At 37.7% G+C, this 27,987-nt stretch overlaps 1 protein-coding gene across 2 annotated transcripts in view; it reads left to right on the plus strand.

The window, feature by feature from the left end:
• The window catches only part of LOC139941015 (polycomb group RING finger protein 3-like), a 63,914-nt gene that overhangs the window by 12,532 nt on the left and 23,395 nt on the right, over positions 1-27,987 (plus strand). For both annotated transcript variants that reach the window (XM_071937429.1, XM_071937430.1), the window contains exons 2-4: positions 12,051-12,156; positions 23,961-24,057; positions 27,037-27,092. In XM_071937429.1, coding sequence (XP_071793530.1) covers positions 12,051-12,156; positions 23,961-24,057; positions 27,037-27,092 — 259 coding nt within the window. The remainder of the gene's footprint in view (positions 1-12,050; positions 12,157-23,960; positions 24,058-27,036; positions 27,093-27,987) is intronic.

Here is a 27,987-nt window from a genome sequence, read left to right on the forward strand (position 1 = left end):
CATGGAGCTACATCTATTACATGTAAAGTAAGCTTTGTAAGACAGGTTCACACTTTCATAATCCATGCCTGCCGAAATTGATCAGAACAATAATCTATTCGTAATCCTGGACTTCATTCTGGGCATTGGATGATGATGCACAGAGCCAGCAACACTGAGTTGTAGCGCCCATCAATCTGGTGATTTACAATGTAGCCTGAGCTATTAGCCTGTAATTTATGATATGTGACCCAGTCAGTGGTAGCACAAAGCTTCAGTCATTTTGCCTTTTGTGACTGGAATGAATAGGACCAACATGTGTACGTGTACACTGTATAGGCAATGAGCTGCGCATTATGTATGTTAACGGTACAAACTGCTTACAAACGATAGATTCGTACATTGTATACAAGTGTGAAAGTTGGGCTACATAACTTTCAGGAGACTTAAGTCGGGTTCATACTTCCTGCAAATGCGAAAGCGATGCAAATTTGAAGTGAATTTGACATCACAACTCTCCTTTCGTAGCGAGTTGAGCAGAGTTGAACTGCTGTGAATTATTCGTTGTGATTTTGTGACGTCTACGTTCGCTTCACATTCGCATTCACAGGAAGTATGAGCCGAGCTTACTTCCCGGTTCCAGGAATAATTAAGTGTTGTGGTGTGGATGTGCAAGCCTTTGGAACAATGTTTAAAACAATAGCAATAGTTTGCAGTTTAAAGCCATCGGACACCTTCTGAACAGAACAAAAATTCAAAGTTTAGAAGATTACAAATAAATTACAGGGTTTACAGAAGGGTGAAAGACTTCCCTTGAAATATTTTTCCATGAAATGCCCTACTATTTGAAGAAACATTAAAATAGTTATTAAATTCTCGATATATGGAGAATAACAGATTTATTTTAAACACATGTCATGAAACATACGGAAACAAGGGTGGGTTTTTTCGTTATTTTCTCACGACTCTGATAACCGACTGAGCCTAAATCACAGGTTTGTTATTTTATATAAGTTGTGATACACGAAGTGTGGGCCTTTGGACAATACTGTTTACCGATGTTGTGCGACTACTTTAAAGGGAAGGTATGCCTAGATACGTTTTATTTTCTTAAAAGTAATGGCGATATAGAATAAATTTCTAAAATAAAATTGCACAAAAAAGAATCATGTGGGTGTAAAACAAGAATATGAAATTGAGCTAAACAAAATAAAATTTTGTTGACCATGCAATTTTTTTTCTTGAGCTGTCTGATAAGCCTGGAATTTCAGTTATGTTTTGGTAATGAAATTTATCCTGCAAAGGGCAACTCGGAAACTACTAGAAAATAAGATTTGCACAAAAACAAGGGCATTGAAACACTGGATTCTCTGGCCTGCGTAATTCCTGACGTGTTTAATTTGTTTCATGCCAGTGCATCTCCATAAATGGCTGCAAATTTCCCTTTTCAAAACTACGCATGGCTGCTTTTCAATTCATCCCTCACGGATTAACAATGCAACTGGCACATGGCATACCTGTTATACAGCTGAAGTTTACAAGCTATAAAAATCCCAAACCGCAGAGTGCTCTGTGTATGGTGGGTGCCGTTGGCTGTGTACACAGAATCAGCATAATACAAGTGAAATACTGAAAAGATACACGCTTTAAATCAGATTAGCCCTCAGAAGTACGTAGGTTTTTAAGTGCAGTGTGCATTTATGCAATTTATGCATTTTTTTGTTCATTCTTGTTTGGATTTACTTATACTGGCCTTCTTGTACATTGTAACCTGTGTTATGAAGGGTATCATCATTTAAAATGGACTCGGTGAAGTCTGGTGTTTCTGAAGAAATTCTGTTCAAAATATTTGAAGCTGAAAAACACTTCAGGACTGAAGCTTTTCTCAGGCATCTGGAAGCATACATTTGTGCAACAAGGGTGTATTTTCTTTCAAGATTATCTTTCAACTTTGATCGCCAAATTGAGCCAAAATATTCACAGGATATGAATTTTATGCATCGTATAAGTTACTACAAGTGAGAATACTGGTCTTTGATGATCAAAAGTGCCCAGTGGTGCCTTAAAACATCCTTAAATCATTCAGCCTGAATCACCTCGCTTTGCTTGAATTTGAACGTTTTGTGGGTACTGAATCCACAAATTACCCACACTGAAGGTCTAGCCTACAAAGCTTATGTTGAATTAATATCAGAGTTGAGCATTTTGATAGACAGCTGCTTCTCAGAATGCTGCCTTTTAAAGACACTGGACACTAATGGTAATTACTCAACGTAAGTTGTTGGCATAGAATCTTACTTTGAAACAAGTAAAGGAACGCTGAGAAACGGCTCCCTCTGAAGTAATGTAGTTTTTGAGAAAAGTAATTTTCCACAAAGTTGATTTTAAGACAGCAGAATTAGAATTTGAAGTCCCGAAATCAAGCATCTGAAAGCACACAACTTCGGTGTATTTTCTTCCATTATTATCTTGCACTTTCGACCGACCAATTGAGTTCAAATTTTCACAGGTTTGTTATTTAATGCATGTGTTGAGATACACCAAGTGAGAAGACTGGTCTTTGACAATTTGTACCAAAGGTGTCCAGTGCCTTTAAACAGCTCTGTGAAACTAGGCCTTGATCGATTCAAAATTAACTAGATTACCTGCCTTGAACAGTCTAAATGGATGACCAACATAGCTCTCTGTTCACAGTGAATCTGAGGAACGGAGATTTATTGCCGTTACCCTTTTTACCTTCAAAGTCTGGAGGTTGATGATAATGGAAAACAGAATTATGGATCACCATTTGAAATTGAAAAAAGGTTTTTTTTAAAGTAGAAAGTGAAACAAATTCATTGAAATAGGTATGTACTGTACATGTACATATAAGTTCATTTATTTTCTCTCCATAATACATGAAAAGGATGGATTTGTTATATGCAACCCCCCACCCCCAACACACAAAATAAACAAATGCTACAGTGTTGTAGTGTACAGTGTAAGTGCAGAATTTTGAGCGGTCAGGTTGGCATAGTGGTGTTTCCTCACCTTCCACCTCTACATGTACAGGACCCCGGTTTGAATACAACCGAGGGACCCACTACATGGATTGGGTTTTCAATCCCAGCCTGACTGCGTAGGTTTTCCCTGGAATATTTCTCTGGGGGTTTGCTTCCGACATCTAAAACTGAAACTTCCTTCTTTGTATTCTATCTATCCAATTGGGTTATTAAGTTTCATTTTCTGAAAATCCTTGGCTCCACGACCAAGAATAAATGCAAATAAATTCTGTGATAAGCAAAGCCATGAAACTGGACCTTGATCTAAAAGCACACAAAAAATGCTAAGCACAGACCCACTATTGCTAAGCAGATATAGGTTACCAGCCAAAAGTCCATAAAGTTTACATTATTGTGACCGCTGCCCCACCCATTTTTTGCTTAGGAAACTAAGCAGTATTTTTGCTCGAAGGTTTGATTAAATTAGGCCCAGATCTGGAGTTCAGGATATTTGTAAAAGAAAAAATACTACTTATAAATGCACTTTTATGAATGAGTCTTTGAGGAATTCTAGAAATAACAACAATGGCTCCCATTTTACTCACATAATATTATGAATCATTTGCCATGGTCAAGGTCACAGCCATCAAATGATGAATGAAAACCTATAATGTGATAAGTTATAATGGAGCTCAAACGGAATTTTCACTCGGCCAGTAATTGACTGTATGAATTAAATACAGGCATCAGACAGGATTTGATTGGCATGACTGCTCAACCTTTTACGTTATGTAATTAAAATCAGACACTTTGGCAACAATTTACCAGACATGAACCAGACATTTTCCCCATTATGATTTACGAGGTAGAGAAGTAAATAAAGACAAACATTCTCAGTTCGTGGCCCAACTTCATTGGCTCTGCTTGTAAACCGCAAGCAAATAATCGGGGCTTATGGAAGCAGGGAATTCCATGCTTACATCAAGCAAATTTCACGGGTTGTCACAGAATTTTTGATGGTGCACATGCTTACTCAAGCATTTTTTTGCTTACACAGCTACCGAAATTCGGCGCTTGTACAGTAAGCGGAGAATGGTGAATCAAAAGCTGAATCACAGGGGAAAAAATGGCATTGAATATTGATTCCCCCCCCCCTGTCATGAAATTAAATTTGCATAGAACGCGTGCAAACTGCAAAGCTTAATATGAGCAGGTCTCTATAATGCCACCAGGCCTGATAATTTAAGGCAATTGTGCCCACTGGCAGTGCATTCATTGGTGCTTCTTCAAATATTGGAGAAGACAATTTAATTTTCCTCGGAGTGGTGGCCTTCAGTTCTTCAAGGAATAAAACGGCCTTGGCGTGTTGTGGCTGAATGGATTAGAGCACATGTCACAAGCTCTTGTGTTTCTGATCAGTAGAGTGTGGGTTCGAGTCCCGGTCATGACACTTAATTGTGTCTTTAAAGGCAGCGGACACTATTGGTAATTACGTACTTGTAATTATTAGCTTAGGTTGATAGTATAAAACATTGTGAGAAACGGCTCCCTCTGAAGTGACTTAGTTTTCGAGAAAGATGTAATTTTCCATGAATTTGATTTAGAGACTTCAGATTTAGAATTTGAGGTCACGAAATCAACCATCTGAAAGCACACAACTTTGTGTCACCAGGGTGTTTTTTCTTTCAATATTATCTCCCAACTTCGACGACCAATTGGTTGCATACATGTGTACTTAAAAAACGTAGCTCTACGATACCTTGCAGGGAAATACTGACAGAGCATCACTGAGTGAGAGATATGAGTGCTACACTAAGCAGTCACTATTGTTATTATTGGAATATTTATTATTATTTTGTACCCTGGTACCCAACACATAAGTGAAGACCTGGCTCAGCTGTGGCAGGCATAATTAATTTAAGACGATCCATCCAAGAGGAACTGGGGTTCCTCCCTTTACCTGTTAAAATACTTGCCATTTGACAGAACAGATGTTGTAACGTGGGGTGTCGTGGCCGAGTGGACAAGACTAAGAGCACCGAACTCAAGCTCTGATGCACTGTTCAGCTGAGTGTGGGTTCGAATTCTGGTTGTGACACTTGTGTCCCTGAGCAAGACACTTACATGTAACTACGTGTATACTTGCTTCTCTCCACCCAGGGGTAAATGGGTACCTGTGAGGGCAGAGATGATTCTTGTGATTGGTTTAGCCGAGTAGCGCATATTTTCGCACAGGCTGTATATTCCCCAGGGAGCTAAGATGGATTTCCAGTGGTCTGGATAGTGGAACAGCAACTTTGTTCTGAGAAAAAAAATGTTTGTTTTCTTCCGAAATGCTTTTTAAAATCTAGAAAATAGAATTTGGAGGTCCCCAAAATAAATGTTGCATAAAGTCCAGGCTGTCAAACTGAAAGCATTTAAACCTTTTTTTTTTTTTTTTTTTACTACTAGAATGGGATCACCTAATTTGAGTTTTTTACTGGTTGGTTTTATCATGGAGGAAGAATGGTATTTATTACCATTTAATGTGAGTTTTCAGAGGATGGAAATTAAATTACCCAATTCCGAAATGCCAATAACGATCCCTTTAATAGAAGGACTACATGCTGTCCTATAATATTGTAGACATGATATCCACTGAAGCGGCTTGACTCTGGTAACAATAATTCACCAATGCACAAATTAGATTGAGTAAAAAATAGTCCGAGCATCAATTCCAGATAAGATCATAGTAGGGCCACGCACAGTATAAGAGCTCCATGATACAGCTATGGTTATCAGACACTGCAAGATCTGTCACTTCTGATAGCTTTTTCACCTATGTGAGTGTTTTTATTAACGCTGCGGACTGTCAATAAGGGTTAGGTACACACGCAGGAAGAAAAGAGATGCTGCATAGCTACAGCTGAGCGCTGTAACCTGATTTACAAGAATGCTCATCTGGGTGTACTTTCCCGTTTGACAATGTCTGGAACTGACTGCTTGGAACATGTAGCTATGCATTTTACATTAGAGTAAAAGACTTGGAGATGTTTAAAGGGAAGGTATACGTTTGGTTATCACTCATAAAGGCAAAATCTTTGGTTAGAAGACTCCAGCAGCATTCGATAGTTTTCCCTTTGACAATTGAATGAGTACTAAAAAAAAACACGATGTCCACAGATTTACACTGAACTTACACAGTTTGAAGATAATGATGGTAGAAAGCTTCCCTGCAAGTAATACCTGCTGAGGTGCTGTACTTTTTGAGAAATGAGTAAAACAATGTCATGAAAATAATTTTCGTCTCAGTGATCATGACACAAAAATTATTTTGGAATGTAAAAATGTACTTCAAGTTCATGACATTGTTTTACTCATTTCTCAAAAACTACAGCACCATAGCAACTAATATTTTAAGGTGAGCTTTCCACTACCATCACCTTCAAATGATGTCAGTTTAATGTAAATAAGTGGACATTGTGTTTTTTGTTACTGGTAATGTCCAGTGTACTGCAAAGGTGGTAGGCCTCATGCAGTTGTTGTCTGAAACAAAATTTGGCAATTAGCAGTGAGGCAGTTATCCATAATCTCAGTCTGGTTCCTGATGAGAACTTTGCATTGTACTACTTGTTACTTTTCAGTTGACTGTACTCACTTTAACAGGATTATCCATCACCTTAATCCTGCTGCTTCAGCTAATCTATTCATGTTGGATTTCCAAGTGACAGACAAGTTGAACATAAAGCAGCAAACAGGGCCTGGTTCTTTTGTGAAAGGGAACAACAAGCTGAAGCTGAGTGCACTTTGGGAAAGGCATGATCCTCCCTTCCTGGCCTTAAATTCCCAGGTGATTCTTAAAGGGAGGGTACACGTTTGGTAATTGTCAAAAATCAGTCTTCTCACTTGGTGTATCCCAACATAAGCATAAAATAACAAGCCTGTGAATATTTGAGCTCAATTGGTCATCGAAGTTGCGAAAAAATGATAAGAGAAAAAAGCACCCTTGTTGGACGAATTTTTGTGCTTTCAGATAGGAATAAAAGACTTCTGGCTAGAGTCTTTTATTATTTGAGTGAGAAATAATAACCTCTTTCTCAAAATCTATGCAACTTCAGAGGGAGCCGTTTCTCACACTTAGTGTTTTATACTATCAACTGCTCTCCAATGCTCGTTACCAAGTCAGTTTTTAAGTTCATGTTTGTTTTGAGTAATTACCAAACGTGTACCTTCCCTTTAACAAGTAGGCCTACCTGCTGACTTCATTACCCATGCGATTCTCAGACCTGATACTTCACGAAGGCAACCAAGGCGATTGCCTCCATGCCCGCGGGTCATTGCCTTATAGTGTCATTGAAATGCTCTGAAGAAATTTACAATTTCCTCTTACATGTATGGTGCCCTTTAACTGAGGAGAAAATAAGAGTAACTATAAATATAAATATGAATAGTAAACCTGCGGGTACAACCATGAGTAAAATCTCTTTTGAAGAAGTGGTGGCTCTGAAACGAGCCAGTTTGCTCTCGACGTTTTGAACAGTATACTCTGCTCTAATCAAGATTCTGAGCTATAAGTCCTGCACGTTCTTGTGGATTCCCCCCCCCCCCCCCCACCCCAAAAAAAATTAAAAAATAAAATAAAAATGAGCCCTGTGACTGTGAACTTCATGATACATTGCATACATTTCAACAGGACTCTACAATCACAGGGTGCATGTAGGTAGGGCATTCTAATAATTTTTGTTTAACTTGAGTTGTTCTTCCTCCAGCCAGACAAGCACCTGATCATTTTATAGATTTAAGGTGTTGTTTAGACTCCGAATCAATATAGACCTTTGCTGCATGCAGTCGTTTGGACTTCACCTGTGCCTATTTGAGATGCACGCAAATTATTATAGAGGCTAGGTTGTTGGGCACGGTTGGCTGGCTGCCTAAGGGCCATGTCACACAAGGCAATTTACAGGCAACCATTTCCAGGCAACCATTTACATGTACAGGCAACCATTTCCAGGCAATTTCTAAGAAGAAAAGCACATCAGACATTGTTTCACAAATTACTCACATGCTACCAAAGTGGTTCTGTAGCCTGTATGTACTCCATAACAGTGCTGGCAACCTACATTGTACGCTGAGTGAATGTTTCATGACTCCGTCATTTAAGCTTAATTGGCTTGTTGAAAAATAAATTTTAGATTGTTTAACGCAACATTTCTTTGTGTTATTGCTTTATTAAAAACATTCAAACTTGGCAGCCAGAGACTGAATTGCGTTTTAAATTACAGAGCATAAGAAAATATATATAGACTATTTTTAAAATTACAGAAAAACATTAAGAAATATAAAAATATTTATTTAAGTACAATTTCAAAATACAAGATATTAAAAGACTAAAATACAAAAATACTGTCCACTGGGAAGGCATAATATACTTCTTGGCAAGAAGAAGCATATACTCTGATAAGTCTGAGGCATATAAAAAAATAAGGATAGTTTCTTAATACTTGCAAAGAGCATGGAGGAAGGAATAGAAGGAGCTCGAACGAAGGGACTTCAAAAGTCGAACCTGCGGTACGCGGTCGTGTAACAACACCTCGTAATCACCGATATACCTTATACAGACAATGGGCAACCTGGCGTATGTGAGTTTGCGCGTGCGCACTTGGTTCTTCACTCAACCATGGTGTCGTATGTCATATGGATATAATACAGAAAAACAACTTTTTTGAGACCTGATAAAAATTGTGTACACTTGTGCTCACCAAATCGAAAAACACAATTGAATACCAACCACCCTCGTGTGCGAATACCCAAATTTTGAACCACCGCTAGTGACCGGAAAGTAAAAAAAAAAATGAAAAAATATGCCATGATGTTTCAGTGAAACACCACAAACAGTAAATGAAAACGTGTAATATTCACAATTCTTGTCTCCAATGATTCAACTTTACACGAAGGCAACGGTGCAGAGTGGCGGTACCGCACGTTCTGTACAAAGAAATCTAATCCTGCTCGTTAATCGGCCGTCCAGCTGGAGGTCTCCTATCTTTTTCCACTAGTTCGACGGGGGCATTGTCAGGGTATTCTTTTGTTACTCTGCGGTTTTGCGGGTAGTTCGAGCTCCTTCTATTCCTTCCTCCATGCAAAGAGGCACCAAGGCCAAGACCATGGGGCAAGAGAGGCAATGGCCTCTGTTATTCGAGGCCTGCTGTACGGGGATCTACATGTGTAGACTTGCATGGTTGAGGATTGATTAAATGTAATGAATAATGCATAGACCTCATCACTTATTATCACTACACACTGAAGAAGCCCGGTACTCTGTACACTCAATTACAAGTGATTGATCAGTTGCGGTGACCGGTCATACTCATAGCTCAATCAGAACTACATTTATTTGTTTTTAGAATGCCAGAGGAAAGTCAGCAGTCGCGTCACTGGTGAGGCCGGAGGCATTGTGCAGAATTGTTCTATAATGAAAAGTTTATGTTTAAAACATGAAAACATGTGTGTGTGCATTTTTCCTTTTCATGTTGAACAAAATCTGTGTTTTGAAAATTGTTTGCATTTACAGGCATGATTCTTCATGGAGGCAACAAAAGGTGATTGCCACCATGCCCCCTGGTCATTGCTTTGGTGCCCTAACAATGCTGTAGTAGATCTTTACAATTTCCTCATAGAGTGTCCTTTACCAAGGAGAAAATGCCTTGGTGCCCTTGCCCCTTCAAAACGAAGCATACAGGCCCGCATTTAAAACCCCAAACCCCCAAATTCAAAATTCTGAAATACACTCACTCACTACACCTTGTGTTGATATTTATCAAATAAACTGGGTGAAATTCTGTAATTTCTACGTGCATAATTTGCAATATTCATGAACCGTGTTTGCTGTGAGGTGTCCACTGCATTGGCAGTACCCCAAGCTTGTTATTAAAGGAACAGGTTGCCTTGGATCGGGCGAGTTGGTTAATGAACAACGTTTAAAACCATTTGAAACCGTTTGTTTAAAATTGCAAATGGTTAGAAAAATATTTTAACAGTAGAATGGTTGCCTTGGATCGGGCGAGTTGGTTAATGAACAACGTTTAAAACCATTTGAAACCGTTTGTTTAAAATTGCAAATGGTTAGAAAAATATTTTAACAGTAGAATATAATGATCCACACAAGTATCACTCAAAATTGCATGGCCCTTTTACGTCTCGAACTAACACGATCGGCCATTTTATGGAGTCAAAATTTTTACTCCACAGAGGGCTGACCGTGTTTCTTTGCGACGTAAAAGGAACACCTTGCAATTTCGAGGCATGTTTGTGTGGATCATTATATTCTACTTTTAAAATACCTATCTTCAACCATTTGCATTTCATAACAAACGGTTTCAAACGCTTTTTAAAGACCAACTCGACCAATCCATGGCAATGTATTTAACCTGTTCTACAAACTGGTTTTCATATCACTGTATAAACTACATTATGTAGCCTTATCCAGGTCCTGCGGGAAATCCACTAGGCATATTACTTGGGTGGGATTCAAAACCCACAACCTTTGCTATTCTAGAGCAGATGTCATAACATTAGACCAACGAGCCTTGCTAGGTAGCTTTGAGGTCATTGGAAGTAGTAGTACAATGTATTATACCAGCAGGTACTGCAATTTTTTTTAAATAAACATTAATTGATTGGACATTATGTTTTTAAAGACAGTGCAGGAACAGTAATTAACAAAAATTTAAATAATTGATTAGTTTCAATTTGAAATTTCACTGATTGGGAAGTTTATTCGGCCCTAATCCTCAGACGTATTCCAATCTAATTTCAATCATACTGCATTTGATTAAATTATTGTACACAAATACAATGTGTGTGGTGTACATACATACAAATGTATTCTTTTAGATCTCTGAGAAAGACGTCAGGGCTTCAGGCCTGAAGTCTTTCTTAGATTCAAATATTTGATTGAGAAATTACCTCTTTCTCAAAAACTACATCACTTCAGTTTCTCACATACATATACTATCAACAGCTCTCTGTTGCTTGTTACTGTTGCTCGTTACCAAGTAGCTTTTATGCTAATATGTATTTTGAATAATTGCCAAACAAGTTCAGAGCCTCTTTAGAGACCCTGGACACTATTGGTGATTGTCAAAGACCAGTCTTCTCACTTGGTGTATCTCAACATTACATGCATAAAATAACAAACCAGTGAAAATTTTAGCTTAATTGTTCGTCAAAGTTGCGAGATAATAATAAAAAGAAAAAAAACACCTTCTCATATGAAGTTGTGTGCATTCAGATGCTTGATTTCGAGACCTCAGATTTGAAATTTAAAAATTGCATCTTTTACAAAACTACGTCTTTTCAGAGGGAGCCGTTTCTCACAGTGTTTTATACCATCAACCTCTCCCCATTACTTGTTACCAAGTAATGTTTTAGGCTAATTATTTTGAGTAATTACCAATAGTGTTCACTGCCTTTAACGGAGAACACTGATGTTGCATCAATGTTCTGAAACTTCCTGGAGTGGTACAACCTCATCCCCAGAAACAACCATTGGCCTTCAAAACCTTACATCAGTTTGTCTGTCCTTGTTGAACTTGTCTAAATTGGGACTAACTCATCATTTCCCATGAATCACCAGGAGGGGTAAAACATGGAAATTGTACCTTTCCTTCTGTTCATAGCGATACTTGAAAAGTACAAGTTAAAGAAATGTTCTGTTGGTCTTCTGTGCAGTGTTTTATTCATGTCTCGTAGATCTCAAGTTGTTTCCCTCACTCGATGTGAATAACCAACAAACTCAAAGGGTGGTATTTGCAGAGAAGCTGCTGTCAAACTGCTATTAATCATGTATGAACACTCCTGAAGGAAAACAAAAATCTCCCACACTTTACTTACTTGTAGTGAAAAGATCCACAGACAGAAGTATGTATTTTGGGTTGCACCCCAAAAACATTGTGTGGGTTGCACCCAACAATGTTTTTAACATAAAAGATTAAAGAAAATGGATTAATGTGTAGGAAACACCTGGGGTAAGCCAACAATGTTGCTCTACTAAACATGTCTGTGTCTAAATACGATTGATAAGTTTGTCATTTCTGTTATTGTCTGTTGTAGATGGACCGGCGGGTGAAGCTGGTGGATCTGAATGAGCAGATCTGCTGTAAGCTGTGTAATGGCTACCTCATTGACGCCACAACTATCACAGAGTGCCTCCACACATGTAAGTAATCATAATAATAACAACCAGTTTTTATACAGTGGTTTTCACGACCGAAGGGCATCTCAAAGCGCTACCAAAATTACTACCCCTAGTCACTGGGGCTTACTCATTCCTTAAACCATCTCAGCTCCCTGGGGAGTATACAGCCTGTGCAACATTAGTGTGCGCTACTCGGCTAAATCAACCACAAGAATCATCTCTGCCCTCACAGGTACCCATTTACAATTCACAAAATGTTGCTGGTAAAGTACCTTTAAGCTTCTCATATTATACACATTTTAATAACACTTTTAAGTACGGAACACATATTTTTGTTAACACAAACATTTACAAAATGTTGCGTGTAAAGTACCTTGATGCTTCTCATGAATGCACATTTCTTAAAAAACTTTATAAATAAGGGATACATACACGTACTTTTGTAAAAACAATTTACAAAATGTTGCTTATAAATTACCTTGATGCACATTTTTTAAATACTTTTTTTTAAGGATACTCTTTTACCATGCAATGCTTCTCATAAATGCACATTTAAAAAATACTTTACTTTTGTAAAATAACTTAGAAAATGTTGCTTGTAAAGTGCAATTAGCTACGAGGCACAAGACAGTTTAATAAGCGGCCGAGTGATCCGACACTCTTTTCTCTTTCGGTTGATTGTCAGTGGCAGCACAATGTACACACACCATCCGCACCTAACCGAAGCAGCTGCAATTCAATACCAACCCACTCTGTAGTGCCTCTCCAATGGACAGCCTATTAGATCGAACACAATCACTGCTCTCATGAGGATTTGCACTATTGACTTTACATTTCACATTAATGAACCATGGTGGTTGCGCCAGCGAGCAACCCCCCCCCCCCCACTCCTCCTTGCCTAGACACAATGAACGTGTGAAAGGCATTCAGCGAGCGTTGAAGGTGGTAGGCGCGAGACAATGTTCTGGGTGTGTACACAGTCGGAATGCATTAAACTCCCTTTTCGGAGTGGAAGGAGGTTTTTTAAATTAATTTATTGAGGAGACTCTGAATGTATTCATTTCAGCCTTACATATTATATGAATTTTAGAAATGCCTCCTCGATTGTATTTCAGTAAGTGCTAAGTGCAGTTAAAACTCTAAATGATTGCCTTAATTTGGGTATTTAGCGTTGCTTGTATGGGGGGGAAAAAAATTAAAATTAAAATAAAAAAAAATTAATATGCTTACAAATGATTGTATATTCTTGGACAAATGATTGTAAACTATCAAAATGCACTTTGAGCATGAAGGTCTGCATACTTAATTACACAAAGTATCGAATTCATCAGGAACTAATTTCAAGTAGGGGTTTAAAACAGAAAACAAATTATTGCTCAGAAAATCTTCCCTAAAAGAAAAACATTTGCAGAGGAACACGTATCAGACGTATCGTAGGACGTCCTGTTTTCAAGGTGTCCCTAAAATCGAGGCAAATCTTTTACATCTCTACGCGCGATGTAAACTCAAAACAAATGTGACCCCTGTTGAAGTCATCGAAGATGAGTGCGTGGTGTGAACATTTTAATGTCCATCAAGGTTTAATATATGTTTTGTTTGCGTACTTATAAAAAAAATGAAGGTAATTAGGGCATCATTTGAAACATGGCATCATTATTATTTTCCAATTCAAAGAAAAAGGCATACACTGAGTACCTCAAAAACAGGACAGGGGAAGTTACATACAAATGTAGCATACGTACATGTACAGTATGCATGTCTGATTATTAGATTAAAAATTTCAAAAAAGAAGTTGGACAGGATAAAACAAAATTCATCCAGATATTTTCTCAAGTGTGGTTTGCTATTTGAATATAAAGAAGCAAAAAAACTGACATGAAAAACAATTGTTTTAAATAATTGTTAATTGTTTTGGAATGGTTGAGGAACAGCTCATTGTATTTTTGACATTTTAAAATATTTTAGATAGAGGTTGACCTCTCCCCACAGACTTGACAAAAGTATGAATTTGTCGGCGTGCACCCTGTGTTAAATGTCTAGGTTTTAACTTTGTGTTGCTTTCCCCACTACCCTTTCCATTTGTCTGCAAACGACAGCATGCTTGAGCTGTGCGCATCCAATGAAATTCACGTCTCATTAACTCGGGGGAACGGCTTTCTCATTCAGATCTAGTGACTCGTAAACTCCATGTTTTAGTGGCACATCCCTGTGATAATGTACATGTAGATATGCACTGGATGGTTTTACAGAACTCCCAACACCTCTCTACTCTATAGCAAATTCTCTGAATGGAGATGTTTCAGGAGAGCTGCCGAAACTACCTGATTCTGAAGAAAGATCCCTGGCAACACCCTAATCTTTCCATGGTCGGATGAACAATTTTGACAACCTCCCTGATTATGGGAATCTTTTTTTTTGCTATTGTATTGAATGTAAATTTCTTAATTATCTCCCTAATTGTTGGACCAAATCTACCTGATTGCTATAGATGCAAATTTTATCGGCGCTGATGTACATGTAAGACTAAGAGGGAGTCATTGTTATGCTGAGCGGCGTTAAGTGCGCTGTGTGCGTACAGGCCTTTGTATGCCTTTTTTAATGTGTGCCGTACATGGACGTTAAACATATTGGTTCTTTGACCGGAACCTACACATAATGTACAGCAAAGTCAGTGTTAAAAATAATTTATAAATTTTGACACAGCGTGTAATTTGTACTACATGTAAAGTTTTGTCACATTACTATACACAATGCACAATAGACGATTAAGTCAGTGTTCAAATTATTTCATAAATTTTGACACCTTTGTCATTTGACTTTCAGCTTACAATGTACATGTTCATGGATGAATGCATTTTTTTTTTTTTTTTTTTTTTATGGCCGAGAAAATTGGGGTTAGCCTCCCTGGCTGTCTGTGGACGATCATACTAAATTTGGGGGAAGAAATATTTTAATGTTACAAGGAGTTGTGTTTGTTTGGTAATGGAACCCACTGTTAATGTTTCGATCCCACATACATGTAGTTGTAGATTTATACCACTAGACTAAGGCGTGGTACTTTCTTTTTAAAGCCATTGGACACTTTCGGTAAAGAACAAAAAATTTTAAAAAATCTACAGATTTACAAATAACTTACAGGGTTTACAGAAGGTAATGGTGAAAGACTTCTTGAAATATTATTCCATGAAATGCTTTACTTTTTGAGAAAACATTATAACAATATCAATTCTCGATAGCGAGAATTACGGATGTATTTTTAACACATATCATGACACGGCGAAAATTGCGGAAACAAGGGTGGTTTTTCCCGTTATTTTCTTCTGACTCCGATGACTGATTGAGGCTAAATTTTCACAGGTTTGTTATTTTATATATAAGTTGTGATACACAAAGTGTGGGCCTTGGACAATACTGTTTACCGAAAGTGTCCAATGGCTTCAAAAGGTGGTAGTGTTTTTGAGATATTGCCAAGATTTTTGAGCAGCTAATATTCATGTGGTGGATTAATCTGCAATTGGAATAGTATACTGTACCATCTGAGCATAGAGCAATATCTGAGAAGTAAGCTTGGGCGATATCACGATATTATCGAATATCGCGATACTAATTTGGACACGATTTCGATATCGGATCGATTTGGTTTTAATCGCAATATCGATGTATTGCGATATATCGATTAAATATAGCAAAATTGCGATGTATTTCCTAGCTGAGACATCTTGCACCCCATAGGTTTGGAGTAAAACCAGAAGAATAGGTCATGAGAACACCTCTCTTATGCTATGACTGTCTCTTCTTCAACTTTCACTGGGAGTTTGAAGACTGATGATGTCAAATTTAATTAAGCGCGATTATATCGAATATCATGATTTATTGTCGGCGATATATTGTGAATAAAATAAATCGATATCGCCCAAGCTTACTGAGAAGTGTTACCGCTGTAACTTTTCTCAGAATCAATTTTTTTTTGAGGGGTTGGAAAGTGATATATTTTTCCATAAACGCAGTACTTCAAAGTGAAATGTTTCTCAATTTATGCACAACAAGAATAATGGATTGGCAACCAAGGACAGGGAAAAGAGGGAAGACAAAGAAGAATGTTGAGAGATGACATAAGGGTACATTTGTATGAATGTATATAACATTTGGTTAGCGGTAACACCATGTGTGTATCTACTTGCCATGTAGAGTTTGTTCTTAGAGAACTGTCGTGCTTTATTCTACAGCCGCGGAGTAGAAAATCGGAGGTTCGGGAGACTTCTCAGTTCTGAAAAGAACTGTCCTGCTTTTTAACTATTACCAGGGCGGATGGTATAGAAAAAAGACTGGACTACTACATTTGTATGCAACAACAACATAGACCAGAACTGAAAGAACTATAAATGAATGGCGTTTACATGATTGAGGTGCCCGTGGCTACATCCTAATGTACACTGGATGAACACAGCCTAAATGATGATGATGATCATCATCATCATAGCACAGGCTGCCATACTGCACACTCAGAGGTGTGATTTCTCAATTTTTAAGCGGAATTCCGTTCTTTATTCTTCCTAAAACATCTAAAAAATATATACATATTATTCCAATTTTTTTGTTGACCCGGGGACCCCCTCCCCCCCCCCCCCCCAAAAAAAAACTATTAAAAAAATATTTTTAATAAAATAGAATTGAATAAAACAAAACCATGATAACACTCCAAATTGCAGATAAAACAAATATTAATATTGGGCTTGTAAGTTTTTGAGCTTGTGCATGCTTAAGATGCGCTTTGCGCTCAAAGTTCAGGTTTTTTCTAAACAGCCTATCACATCCCTGCACACTACATCCACCACTACTGTAGCTTCCATTTGGAAGCACACATACCCGCAGGCAATACTCTCTCTGGCTCCCTGTGTCAACAATCCTCACAGGCTGCTTGTCGCCAGGAGGTGTACAACCCTCGATCGGTGGTGCATCATCATGCAGGCAGGACACTCCTCGCTGCAGTAGATCTAGACCCACGGACAAACCACCGACCAACCCGCCGTCTTGTCTCACCCTGAGTCGGGTCTCCTGGTGCAGAGCAGCGTCGAGGCGCTGTGTTGTGGCCATGCATGTGGAATCACCTGGGATATATTGATTCGACTGGGGCTTTAAATATCAATCAGGCAACAGGAAGAATTTCATTTATTAATTAGTTCATACGGGCAGATGTGTGCGTAGGAATTGGGAGTGCGTCTGTCTGCTGATAATACTGTTTTATTTGGTGACACTGTTTTGCAAGAGAGTAATTGAACGTGTTACCTTGTTGTCTTACTAGATATGATGTGCAATGAAAAAGTGGTTGGCAATAGAGGAGTATTGTTTTTGTAAATGCTGTTTGTTTAAAGACACTCGACACTTTTGGTAATTGTCAAGGACCAGTCTTCTCACTTTGTGTATCTCAACAAATTTGAGCTCAATTGGTCGTCGAAGTTGCGAGATAAGGATGAAAGAAAAAACACCCTTGTCACACGAAGTTGTGTGCTTTCAGATGCTTGATTTCAACACCTCAAACTGTAAATCTGAGGTCTCAAAATCAAATTCGTGGAAAATTACTTCTTTCTCGAAAACTGCATCACTTCAGAGCGAGCCGTTTCTCACAATGTTTAATACTATCAACCTCTCACTATTACTCGTTACCAAGTAAGGTTTTATGCTAATAATTATTTTGGGTAATTACCAATAATGTCCACTGCCTTTGACCACTTCTGTTGTTGTTGATACGTTTGTTGATATTTCAAAAAGAAAAGGCATTCTTTCAGAAATAGCCAACCGGACAATTTGGAGTGGATTTTGACTGGTCCTCATGTGTTTTAACTGGCATTTGGCCAGCGGAACACTTAGGGGAGAATGCCCAATGATGCTCGTGTCTCTCTAACATTACTATAATTTATTCTGCAAGGTATGTACGTGTACATGTATGTGAAGCTACCTTTTGAAGTACAAACCTTTTTTCTTTTACATAGCACCATGTAAAGGTTTATAAGGTGCTGTGGCGCAATATTCTGCCGATCAGACCAGGAACATCATGGCGAACCCCTTCTCTTTTTGATAAGTACACTGGGTTCTTATTATATGGTTTTATATGCTGCCGATCAGACCAGGAACATCATTGCGAACCCCTTCTCTTTACGATAAGTACATGTACACTGGGTTCTTATTATGTGGTTTATACAACAAGTGGGACCTATGGCTGAAGGACGCAGCAATAATGGTTAAGTGTCTTGCTTATAGGGACCCAGATGTCACGACTGGGACTTGAACCCACACTCTGCTGATCAAAAACACCAGAGCTTGTAGTGCGTGTGCTGAGACCTATGCGCACAGTACTGAACATGTGCATGCATGTTCAGAGCTGCAAAAAAGGTCTGTTATGTCTGCTGCTGCCAGCGTCTGAAAATTCTCACATTGGTACTCTGACTTCAGCACAGATGGCTTGCTCTGAATGACTATTTGTCAATAATACAATTCTGTATACCCGGGTATTGAGTGGAGAGACACAGGACTTGCAGTAATTATTATTGGTTTGCTTATCCGGCTCTTTGAAGTCAATTGATACTGACAATATGCTGGGTGGTTATAAAATTAAACCACCAATAAAAGTGATGGTTTACTAATTAAAGTTTGAAGTATAGAGACAGTCAAAGTGGTTTTGTATGAGAATAGCAGCAAATACATGATGGTATAGGACAGTTTAAAAATGTACAGGATCTCAAACAGTGAATGATGGATATAGAAACTACTTGTATCTTGTATGGATGTTTTTTTTCTGGTGGAAGTGCCCTTTGCAAAATGAAAATGGTCCTGCCCTCTCAAGGATGAAATTCCAGGCCTGAATTAGCACTTTAAAAATGTTTTTATCAATTGATTTAACCGTCTTGAGAATGGTTTAGAATGTTTAAAGAAACTACCAATGCTGACAATGTTGTTGATTTTGTTTTAGTCGCCTTGTTCGTTGATTTAATTATAGCAAAAAAAAAAAAAAAAAGGAAACTCACATACTTGTTTTGTTTCTTTATGTAGAGAAATAATATTCAGAAACCTATATTGCCATAACAAGCGCTGGACACATCTGTCCCTCATCAGCCCACATCCCATTAGGTTATAAAAAGCTATGTGTAACAAATGTCCTGCAGTATAATCTAATATACTTGGTATTTATCAATCAATCAATCAATCAATCAATCAATCAATCAATCAATATTTAAACATTCACATGGAGGCATCATCCTAAAAGCTGAGGCTTGTGGTGGATGTGGCCGTTACAATATCTGCACTAAATAGACAAATACATTTAAATACTAAAGTTACGGTAGATAACTACACAAAGGTTTAACCATGGTTAAACAAAGGTATATATAACCCTGGAGCAGAACATGTATGTGAAGTAAACAAAAGGACTAATAATTAAAGGGAAGGTACACGTTTGGTAATTACTCAAAACAAATATAAACTTAAAAACTGACTTGGTAACAAGCATTGGAGAGCTGTTGATAGTATAAAACATTGTGGGAAACGACTCCCTCTGAAGTAACGTAGTTTTTGAGAAAGAGGTAATTTCTCACTAAATAATAACAGATTTTTAGCTAGAAGTCTTTTATTCCTATCTGAAAGCACACAAATTCGTCCAACAAGGGTGTTTTTTCTTTCAGAATTTTCTCGCAACTTCGATGACCAATTGAGCCCAAATTATCACAGGCTTGTTATTTTATGCTTATGATGGGATACACCAAGTGAGAACACTGGTCTTTGACAATTACCAAACATGTACTGTGCCTTTAAACAAACAATACGAATTGGAAAACAAAGATCAGTAAGTATGTAACGGCTGAGCCAACTACCAGTATACAATAGCAAATCAATTATAGAGTGATGAAATGGAAATTTCAGTATTATAAGGTGGTATGGCTTTTGCAAGGGTGCACCACACTAAAATATACTCCCTAGCAACCAGTGCTTAATGCCAAACATTCAAAAGTACTTTTTAAAATAATTCAAAGTCTCTCAGCCTCTTGAAATCCTTTCAAATATATTTTCAGACCACTAAACTTCAGATTTATTTTCAATTTTTGGCAGGTCAGCCATTCAGAGTTTTTGCTAATTACCCCCCGAATTTGTTTTCTTTTTTCCCAAACTGACTTGCTGCCTGTTTTCATGAGGCACTCGTCCAATTCCAAAGCAAAATAGGACGAACTTTAAAGCCTTAATTTATTAAATCTCCTCAAAAGTTGAAACACAGAACCCCCAGGCTGTGATAGATTCTTATAATTACACAATATTTGCATGACTTGTAAAGCACTATTTTTCAAAAGCATCTGTGGGTTTACCAAAAATTATAATTAGCTGTGCGCGTGCATTCTTTGGTGCACCATCAAGTGGCCAGAACACCCCCCCCCCCACCCGCTCTATTTTAGTTCAATCAAATCATTGTTTTTCATTCCCAGAAGCAAATGCAGTTCAAGAGATTGTGCTATTTTCATTCCCCCAACCAAGATGTGCAGAGCAATTGTCCCTGCATCATTACACAATCTTCTGCGGGTTAAAGGAACACGTTGCCTTGGATCGGTCGAGTTGGTCTTTGAAAAGCGTTTGTTATAATATGCATATGGGTAGAAAGATGCTGTAAAAGTAGAATACAATGATCCACATAAACATGCCTCGAAATTGCACGGTTTTCCTTTTACCTCGTCGACTAACACGGTCGGCCATTTATGGGAGTCAAATTTTTGACTCCCATAAATGGCCGACCGTGTTAGTCGACGAGGTAAAAGGAAAACCACGCAATTTCGAGGCAAACTTGTGTGGATCATTGTATTCTACTTTTAAATTATCTTTCTAACCATATGCATTTCATAACAAACGGTTACAAACGCTTTTTTATAGACCAACTCGTCCGATCCAAGGCAACGTGTTCCTTTAAAGGGTTTTGAGGTACTTTTTGTTGGACACAATTAAACAAAATGTCCTCAGATTTACATAAACTTACATGGTTTGAAGATAGTTATGGTAGAAAGCTTCCCTTAAAATATTACTTCCTGGGGTGCTGTAGTCTTTGAGAAATGAGTATAAAACAATGTAACCAAAATAATGTTCATCTCAGAAGACAATTTAGCAGTGTATTTACCAGTACTGGTATTTACTTGACTCTCCAAAAAAACATCGCTCTGTGATGTTCACCTTTTATTTCTCATAAACGTGAAAATTAATGAAGCTGAAACTTCTACAGGTAAATTATATTAAATACATCTTCATTCACAGTGAGTAGGGCTTCGTGTCAATAGCTTGATCTACACGTACAAAAGTAATCAAAACCCTTTAAAAACCTCTTACAAGTGTGTGTTTGAACACAATAAAACCTCATCCTTCAAGTTGGCCTAAAGGTATGCGTCCTTCAACAAGTAATGACTGTGTCACTATGCACCAATATCAAGGCAGTTTGAATTCCTGTATTTCTTGCTCTATGGCGATATGTAGTGTGTGGGAATTATCTTCAGCAGTGTTGTGACAGCTCATTATTTGATTGACACTCTGAGAGGTCAATGGGGGTCAGATGTCTGCATTCCAGACATGCTGAGGCTGTGTTACTGATTGCTGTATTGAATAATAGTGAAGTAGACTGAGAGATAGAGTGATCAATATTTCTTTTGAGGAGAGAGATTTTTGGGGTCTACTGGTGAAGCAGGTGCTGCCATTGTTACCACCCTGCATGTAAAGGGGTTCCAGATGGGGGGCCCTTGGTAGCCTCATTTGGGGGACGAGGCTTCCAATTTGGGTCAAAAGTTTACCTTAATGGGAGACTTTTGGACAGTCCTTTTTAACAGTTCTCGACAGTAGTGAGCGTGCTCAGACCTTTGCATGCAATACTGAGTATGTGCACGCACACTCAGAGCCGCAAAAAAAGGGCTGTTACGTATGTCTGCTGCCCCCAGCGTCTTATAAGTTTTTATTTATTATTGATATCCAATAGCAGATAGCCACCACTTACAGGCATCATTAAAAACTATGTATTAATAAACATAAATATAAATAAAGTTTAAAATTACAGTTACGCAACAATGGGTACCTGTGAGGGCAGAGATGGTTCTTGTGATTGGTTTAGCCATGTAGCGCATATAATTGTCGCACAGGCTGTATACTCCCCAGGGAGCTGAGATGGTTTAAGGAATGATTTAAGGCCCAGTGACCAGGGGTAATAATGTCGGAAGCGCTTTGAGACACCCCGTGAAAAAGCGCTATATAAAAACCGTGTATTATTATTATTATTATTATTATTATTATTATTATTATTATTATTATTATTATTATTATTATTATTATTATTATTATTGTTATTGTTATTGTTATTGTTATTGTTATTGTTATTGTTATTGTTATTGTTATTGTTATTGTTATTGTTATTGTTATTGTTATTGTTATTGTTATTGTTATTGTTATTGTTATTGTTATTGTTATTGTTATTGTTATTGTTATTGTTATTGTTATTGTTATTGTTATTGTTATTGTTATTGTTATTGTTATTGTTATTGTTATTGTTATTGTTATTGTTATTGTTATTGTTATTGTTATTGTTATTGTTATTGTTATTGTTATTGTTATTGTTATTGTTATTGTTATTGTTATTGTTATTGTTATTGTTATTGTTATTGTTATTGTTATTGTTATTGTTATTGTTATTGTTATTGTTATTGTTATTGTTATTGTTATTGTTATTGTTATTGTTATTGTTATTGTTATTGTTATTGTTATTGTTATTGTTATTGTTATTGTTATTGTTATTGTTATTGTTATTGTTATTGTTATTGTTATTGTTATTGTTATTATTATTATTGATAAAAACATTATTATATAGACAAAAATAGAATACAATGATCTTCTCATTGAGCAAAGTGGGCTCCACTCAGGGTTACAAGTTTACCACCAGGCGTTTTTTTTACCATCCACCCAGGTACCAGTTAAAGGCAGTGGACACTGTTGGTAATTACTCAAAATAATTATTAGCACAAAACCTTACTTGGTAACGAGTAATGGGGAGAGGTTGGTACATGTAGTATGAAACATTGTGAGAAACGGCTCCCTCTGAAGTGGAGTGGTTTTTGAGAAAGAGGTAATTTTCCACAAATTTGATTTCGAGACTCAGATTTAAAACTTGAGGTCTCAAAATCAAGCATCTGAAAGCACACAACTCCGTGTGACAAGGGTGTTTTTTCTTTCATTATTATCTTGCAACTTCGACGACCAGTTGAGCTCAAATTTTCACAGGTTTGATATTTTATGCATATGTTGAGATACATCAAGTGGGAAGACTGGTCTTTGGCAATTACCATTATCTTCAAGTACGCGCTAATCCTCCAATCAGATTGGCAGAATGGAGTGGTGATAAAAACCTATATTGCACGGCTAATATCACTACCATGCGTCTTGTGTGTTCTATGTCACGCACCAAGTTTGCTTGAAGATAAATACGTTATCACACGCGCGCTCGTGGAAATACGGAAAATATAGCGCGTCTGCATCCCATATCCAACTCGCCCTTCGGCCTCGTTGGATATGGGACGCAGAGGCGCTATATTTTTCCGTATTCCACTCGCGCTTGTGTGATAACTTATAATAGTGTCCAGTGTCTTTAAAAAGCAGGACAGTTCTTTTCAGAACTGATACTGAGAGGGGCCTATATGTCGCCTAAACTGGTTTAGGGATCACTGATTTTGCTAGCTTGAAGTGACATTAATTTTTCATATTAGTTGATGCTTTGTAATGATCGTAAATCTTGACTCTTTTTTTTTAAATAATTTTTCTTGCAGTTTGTAAAAGCTGCCTGGTGAAGTTCCTGGAGGAGAACAACACCTGTCCTGTATGTCACCTCGTTATCCACCAAAGTCATCCACTCAACTATGTCGGGTAAGTTGACTATAAAGAGCAAGGCCCAATTTCATGGCTCTGCTTATCGCCGAATTCTGCGCTTATGATCATCATTCTCTGCTTACCGTGCAAGCGCCGAGTTACTGCGCTAGCTGTGTAATATAAGCGAAGAATGCCTAGTAACCTGGAGTCACACGTGCACGAGCTAACCTGTAAAACATGCTTGACATAAGCGCGGAATTGCCTGCTTCCATAAGTGCTGATTATTTTGCTGACAGTCAGCAGTGCCATGAAACTTTACGCAACTGCGTAAGTCCACTTACGCAATGTTTATGGAGCAACTAGCACCATAAACGTTGCGCAAGTGGACATACGCAGTTGCGTAAAGTTTCGTGAAATCGGCTGCAGGTGACCTAGGCTAATGTTGGGACTTTAATCGTTTTAAATGGAAAGGTGTACATTTGGTAATAACTCTAAAATTAATGGCAATAAAAACTTTTGGTCTTCTTACATGTACATGTATAGCTGTAGACCGAATACTACAAATGCATTGTACCCTACATGCATGTGTAATTGTTTCTGAAATGGTCGGTTAAATGTACAACTGTTTTTGTTTGCTATGTATTGCGTAATTTCACCAATAAATGGCGTTTATTCTGGCGCTATCTCAGTGTTCTGAAATGCCCTCTAGCATTCAATGTTTCTTTGATTTATTGTCGCACGCAAAGTGACGAAGACTCCAAGCCGGTAAATTGAAAAAGAATGCATGGGATCGTGCAGTGTGTACATAGTGTTTGAAGGTTGGCAGTGTTTTGCCACACTTTCAAGTGATTGTTTTTTTTACGAGTATCTGAACTAGGCTTTATCAGAACGTTAAAAATGTAATCATGTAAGCAGTTGATTGGGCGGTTAACCAAGTAATAGTCACAGGCTGGCATTGTACATTTTTTAAATATATTTTTTATATTTTTTTTATGCAAGTCGCCAGACACACTAGGCCTGAAGGCCACTTCAAGGTGTGTGCTACAATTATTTTTTTCCAGAGGCTGTTGCCACCTACTCCTAGGGCTGAAACAGGGTTACCCCCTTTTACAGTCCATACGGATGTAGGCTTGGGTATCATCAGTCTGAAGCCTGGCCGGTAGAGCAGAAAGCACTCCCCCCCCCCCCCAATGTTGGCCTACATGTAGATCAATGACTCCGATACATGCAGCTTGACTACTGCATAAGAAAATGAAGTGCTGTCATTGACGCTCAGGCTGATGACGATGCACAAATGTAAATGCTGTTTATATAGGAATAAATGCAAGCTACATGTACACAAAGTAGTACTCTGTAATAATTTATCTTACCGCATCCGCCACTCTAGCTCACTAGCAGCCTTCAAGAAATCTCTCAAAACCCACTCGTTCAACTGATTTGTTTGCCTTTTGTTTATTCTTTGTTTTTTTGTTATTTTGTGGTACTTTCCCCTGTTAGTTATTATACACATAATGAATGTTTATGAGTGCAATGGTGCGAATATGTTCATGAGTTGAAAGATGGAATGTTCTATTCAACGAGGCGGAGCCGAGTTGAATGGAACATTCCAGCTTTCAACGAATGAACATATTCGCACCATTGCACGAATGAAAAACATTCATTATTTGTTTTATATACATCCACGTAGATCTTTGTCATTTTGATTGAAAGATACAACTTTCAAAACAAACAAAGCGTAGGCCTACAATTTTTTATCGTAGAAGTCGAATGCTAGTAATTTTACTAATGCCTTGCAGTAACACTGCTGCGTTACCAAAGACACGCGCACGCAGTGATGTTTTTATTTAGCTTTTTCGTTCCATCCGAAAAGTACCATTGCACGCTGCTAGCGTGCAATGGTACATTTCGGATGGAACGAAAAAGCACGGTGAGTGACTCAGCGTCCTCAGCGTGCAATGGTAATTTTATTTGCTATCACGTGACGGACAATCCTCCAATCAAATGGCAAGGATCTGCTTGGGTGTTATATAAAGCGCTTTATAAATACCTTGTATTATTGTTATTATTACTCTTTATAAATTAACATTGTTTGTCATTCAGGTCTCTTTTTGTAAAAACTGTATTTTTTACCAAACAAATTATGCCATCAACTCCCTTTTTGTCAGTGTTTTATAACCCCACTCAGCATCTGGAATACCATTAAAAAACAGAAGTCAAATTGGACTGGTCTGTGCAGTTTATGTGCTCTTTATAATGGCTGTACATTTGTAATGGGTTTTCATTATTATGGGTCAGTTGGCCATGATGACAGGTTTATGTTTCCCTCCTGTTTGACATGTGAAGGATATCCTTAAAGGCATTAGACACTATTGGTAATTACTCAAAATAATTATTATCATGAAAACATTCTTGATTATGAGTAATGGGGAGAGGTTGATATTATAAAACATTGCGATAAACGGCTCCGTCTGAAGTGACATAGTTTTCGAGAAAGAAGTAATTTTCCACAAATTTGATTTCGAGAATTCAGATTTAGAATTTGAGGTCTCTAAATCAAGCATCTGAAAGCACACAACTTCATGTGACCATGGTGCGATAAGGGTGTTTTTTTCTTTCATTAATATCTCGCAACTTCAACGACCAATTGAGCTCAAATTTTCACAGGTTTGTTATTTTATCCATATGTTGAGATACACCAACTGTGAAGACTAGTCTTTGACAATTATTACCAATAGTGTCCACTGTCTTTAAACTCAAACCAGCTAGCTATTAAATTGTGCACTGACTGCAGTGATATTGCCAGTGAACTTTGGTTAGCTTGGGTCCAGGTTCTTATTGAAAAAGTATGTCATTGCATTCTTATGAAAATATGGAGACTGTGCCATGATAATCAACCACCATCTGTCTAAAAAACAGACCATGTAGGACAGTATACAGTGCTTATCAAACATCGGTGTAGACCACAAACTGAAATCATATTCTTCTTTATTTCTGATGCAATAATTTGTTTCATTCTCCAATTCTCCTCCATTGCAGGTTCGATCGGACAATGCAAGACATAGTATACAAGCTGGTACCAAATTTACACCCAAGTAAGTGTACATGACATGTAAAAAATATCAATCAATCAATCAATCAATCAATCAATCAATCAATTTTTTCAGTTTTGTATGTTGTTGTAAATTCTGTAAAATGTTTGTTTTAGAAAGTCAAACAATCAATCAAATCAATCAATCAATCAATCAATCAATCAATCAATCAATCAATCAATCAGTTTATGATTTCCACTGTATGAAAATCAAAAAGACAATGTAGGTTGGAAGCTATGAGTTACATACACCATGTAGTTGTATGAATAATTAAAGAACAAGCTTGGAAGCTCATGAAGCTGTGGAGGGACTCATAAATAAGCAATGCTTGTATGGTTGTGGGTTCCTGAGCAAGCTTGTTTATTAAAGCTGTCAATGCTTTTGGATGTCTTGTGGGAGATGCCTCTCCATGTATGAAAAATGTTTCTGAAATGACAGGTGTAATCAATTATGAAAACCTTCAGAATAGTCAGATTGATATGAGACTTAGCTTAATAAATGTTAAGTTTGCATCTGGGATAAAGAATATTAACTTTGGTTTTACCCTAACACTGATGTGTGTAACCACTTGGTACTTTTCCCGAGTTCTATGAAGAACAAAATCACAGACATATTACTCTGCATAAGGCATATAATAATAATATCGAAGTCTTATGTAGCGCACGTATCTACCAAACAAAGTACTCAAGGCACTGAGTATATACAAACTTTCTCTTTTCAAAAAGTGCACTGGGTTCTTTGACATGCGTTGCACAACACATGGGACCAACGGCTTTACATCCCATCCGAAGGACGAAGCAATGGTTAAGTGTCTTGCTTAAGGACACAAGTGTCTAGGCTGGGGATTCGAACCCATACTCTGCTGATCGGAAACACCAGAGTTTGAATTCAGTGCTCT

The sequence above is a fragment of the Asterias amurensis genome, chromosome 8 (assembly GCF_032118995.1).
Source record: "Asterias amurensis chromosome 8, ASM3211899v1".
Classification (NCBI taxonomy): Eukaryota; Metazoa; Echinodermata; class Asteroidea; order Forcipulatida; family Asteriidae; genus Asterias; species Asterias amurensis.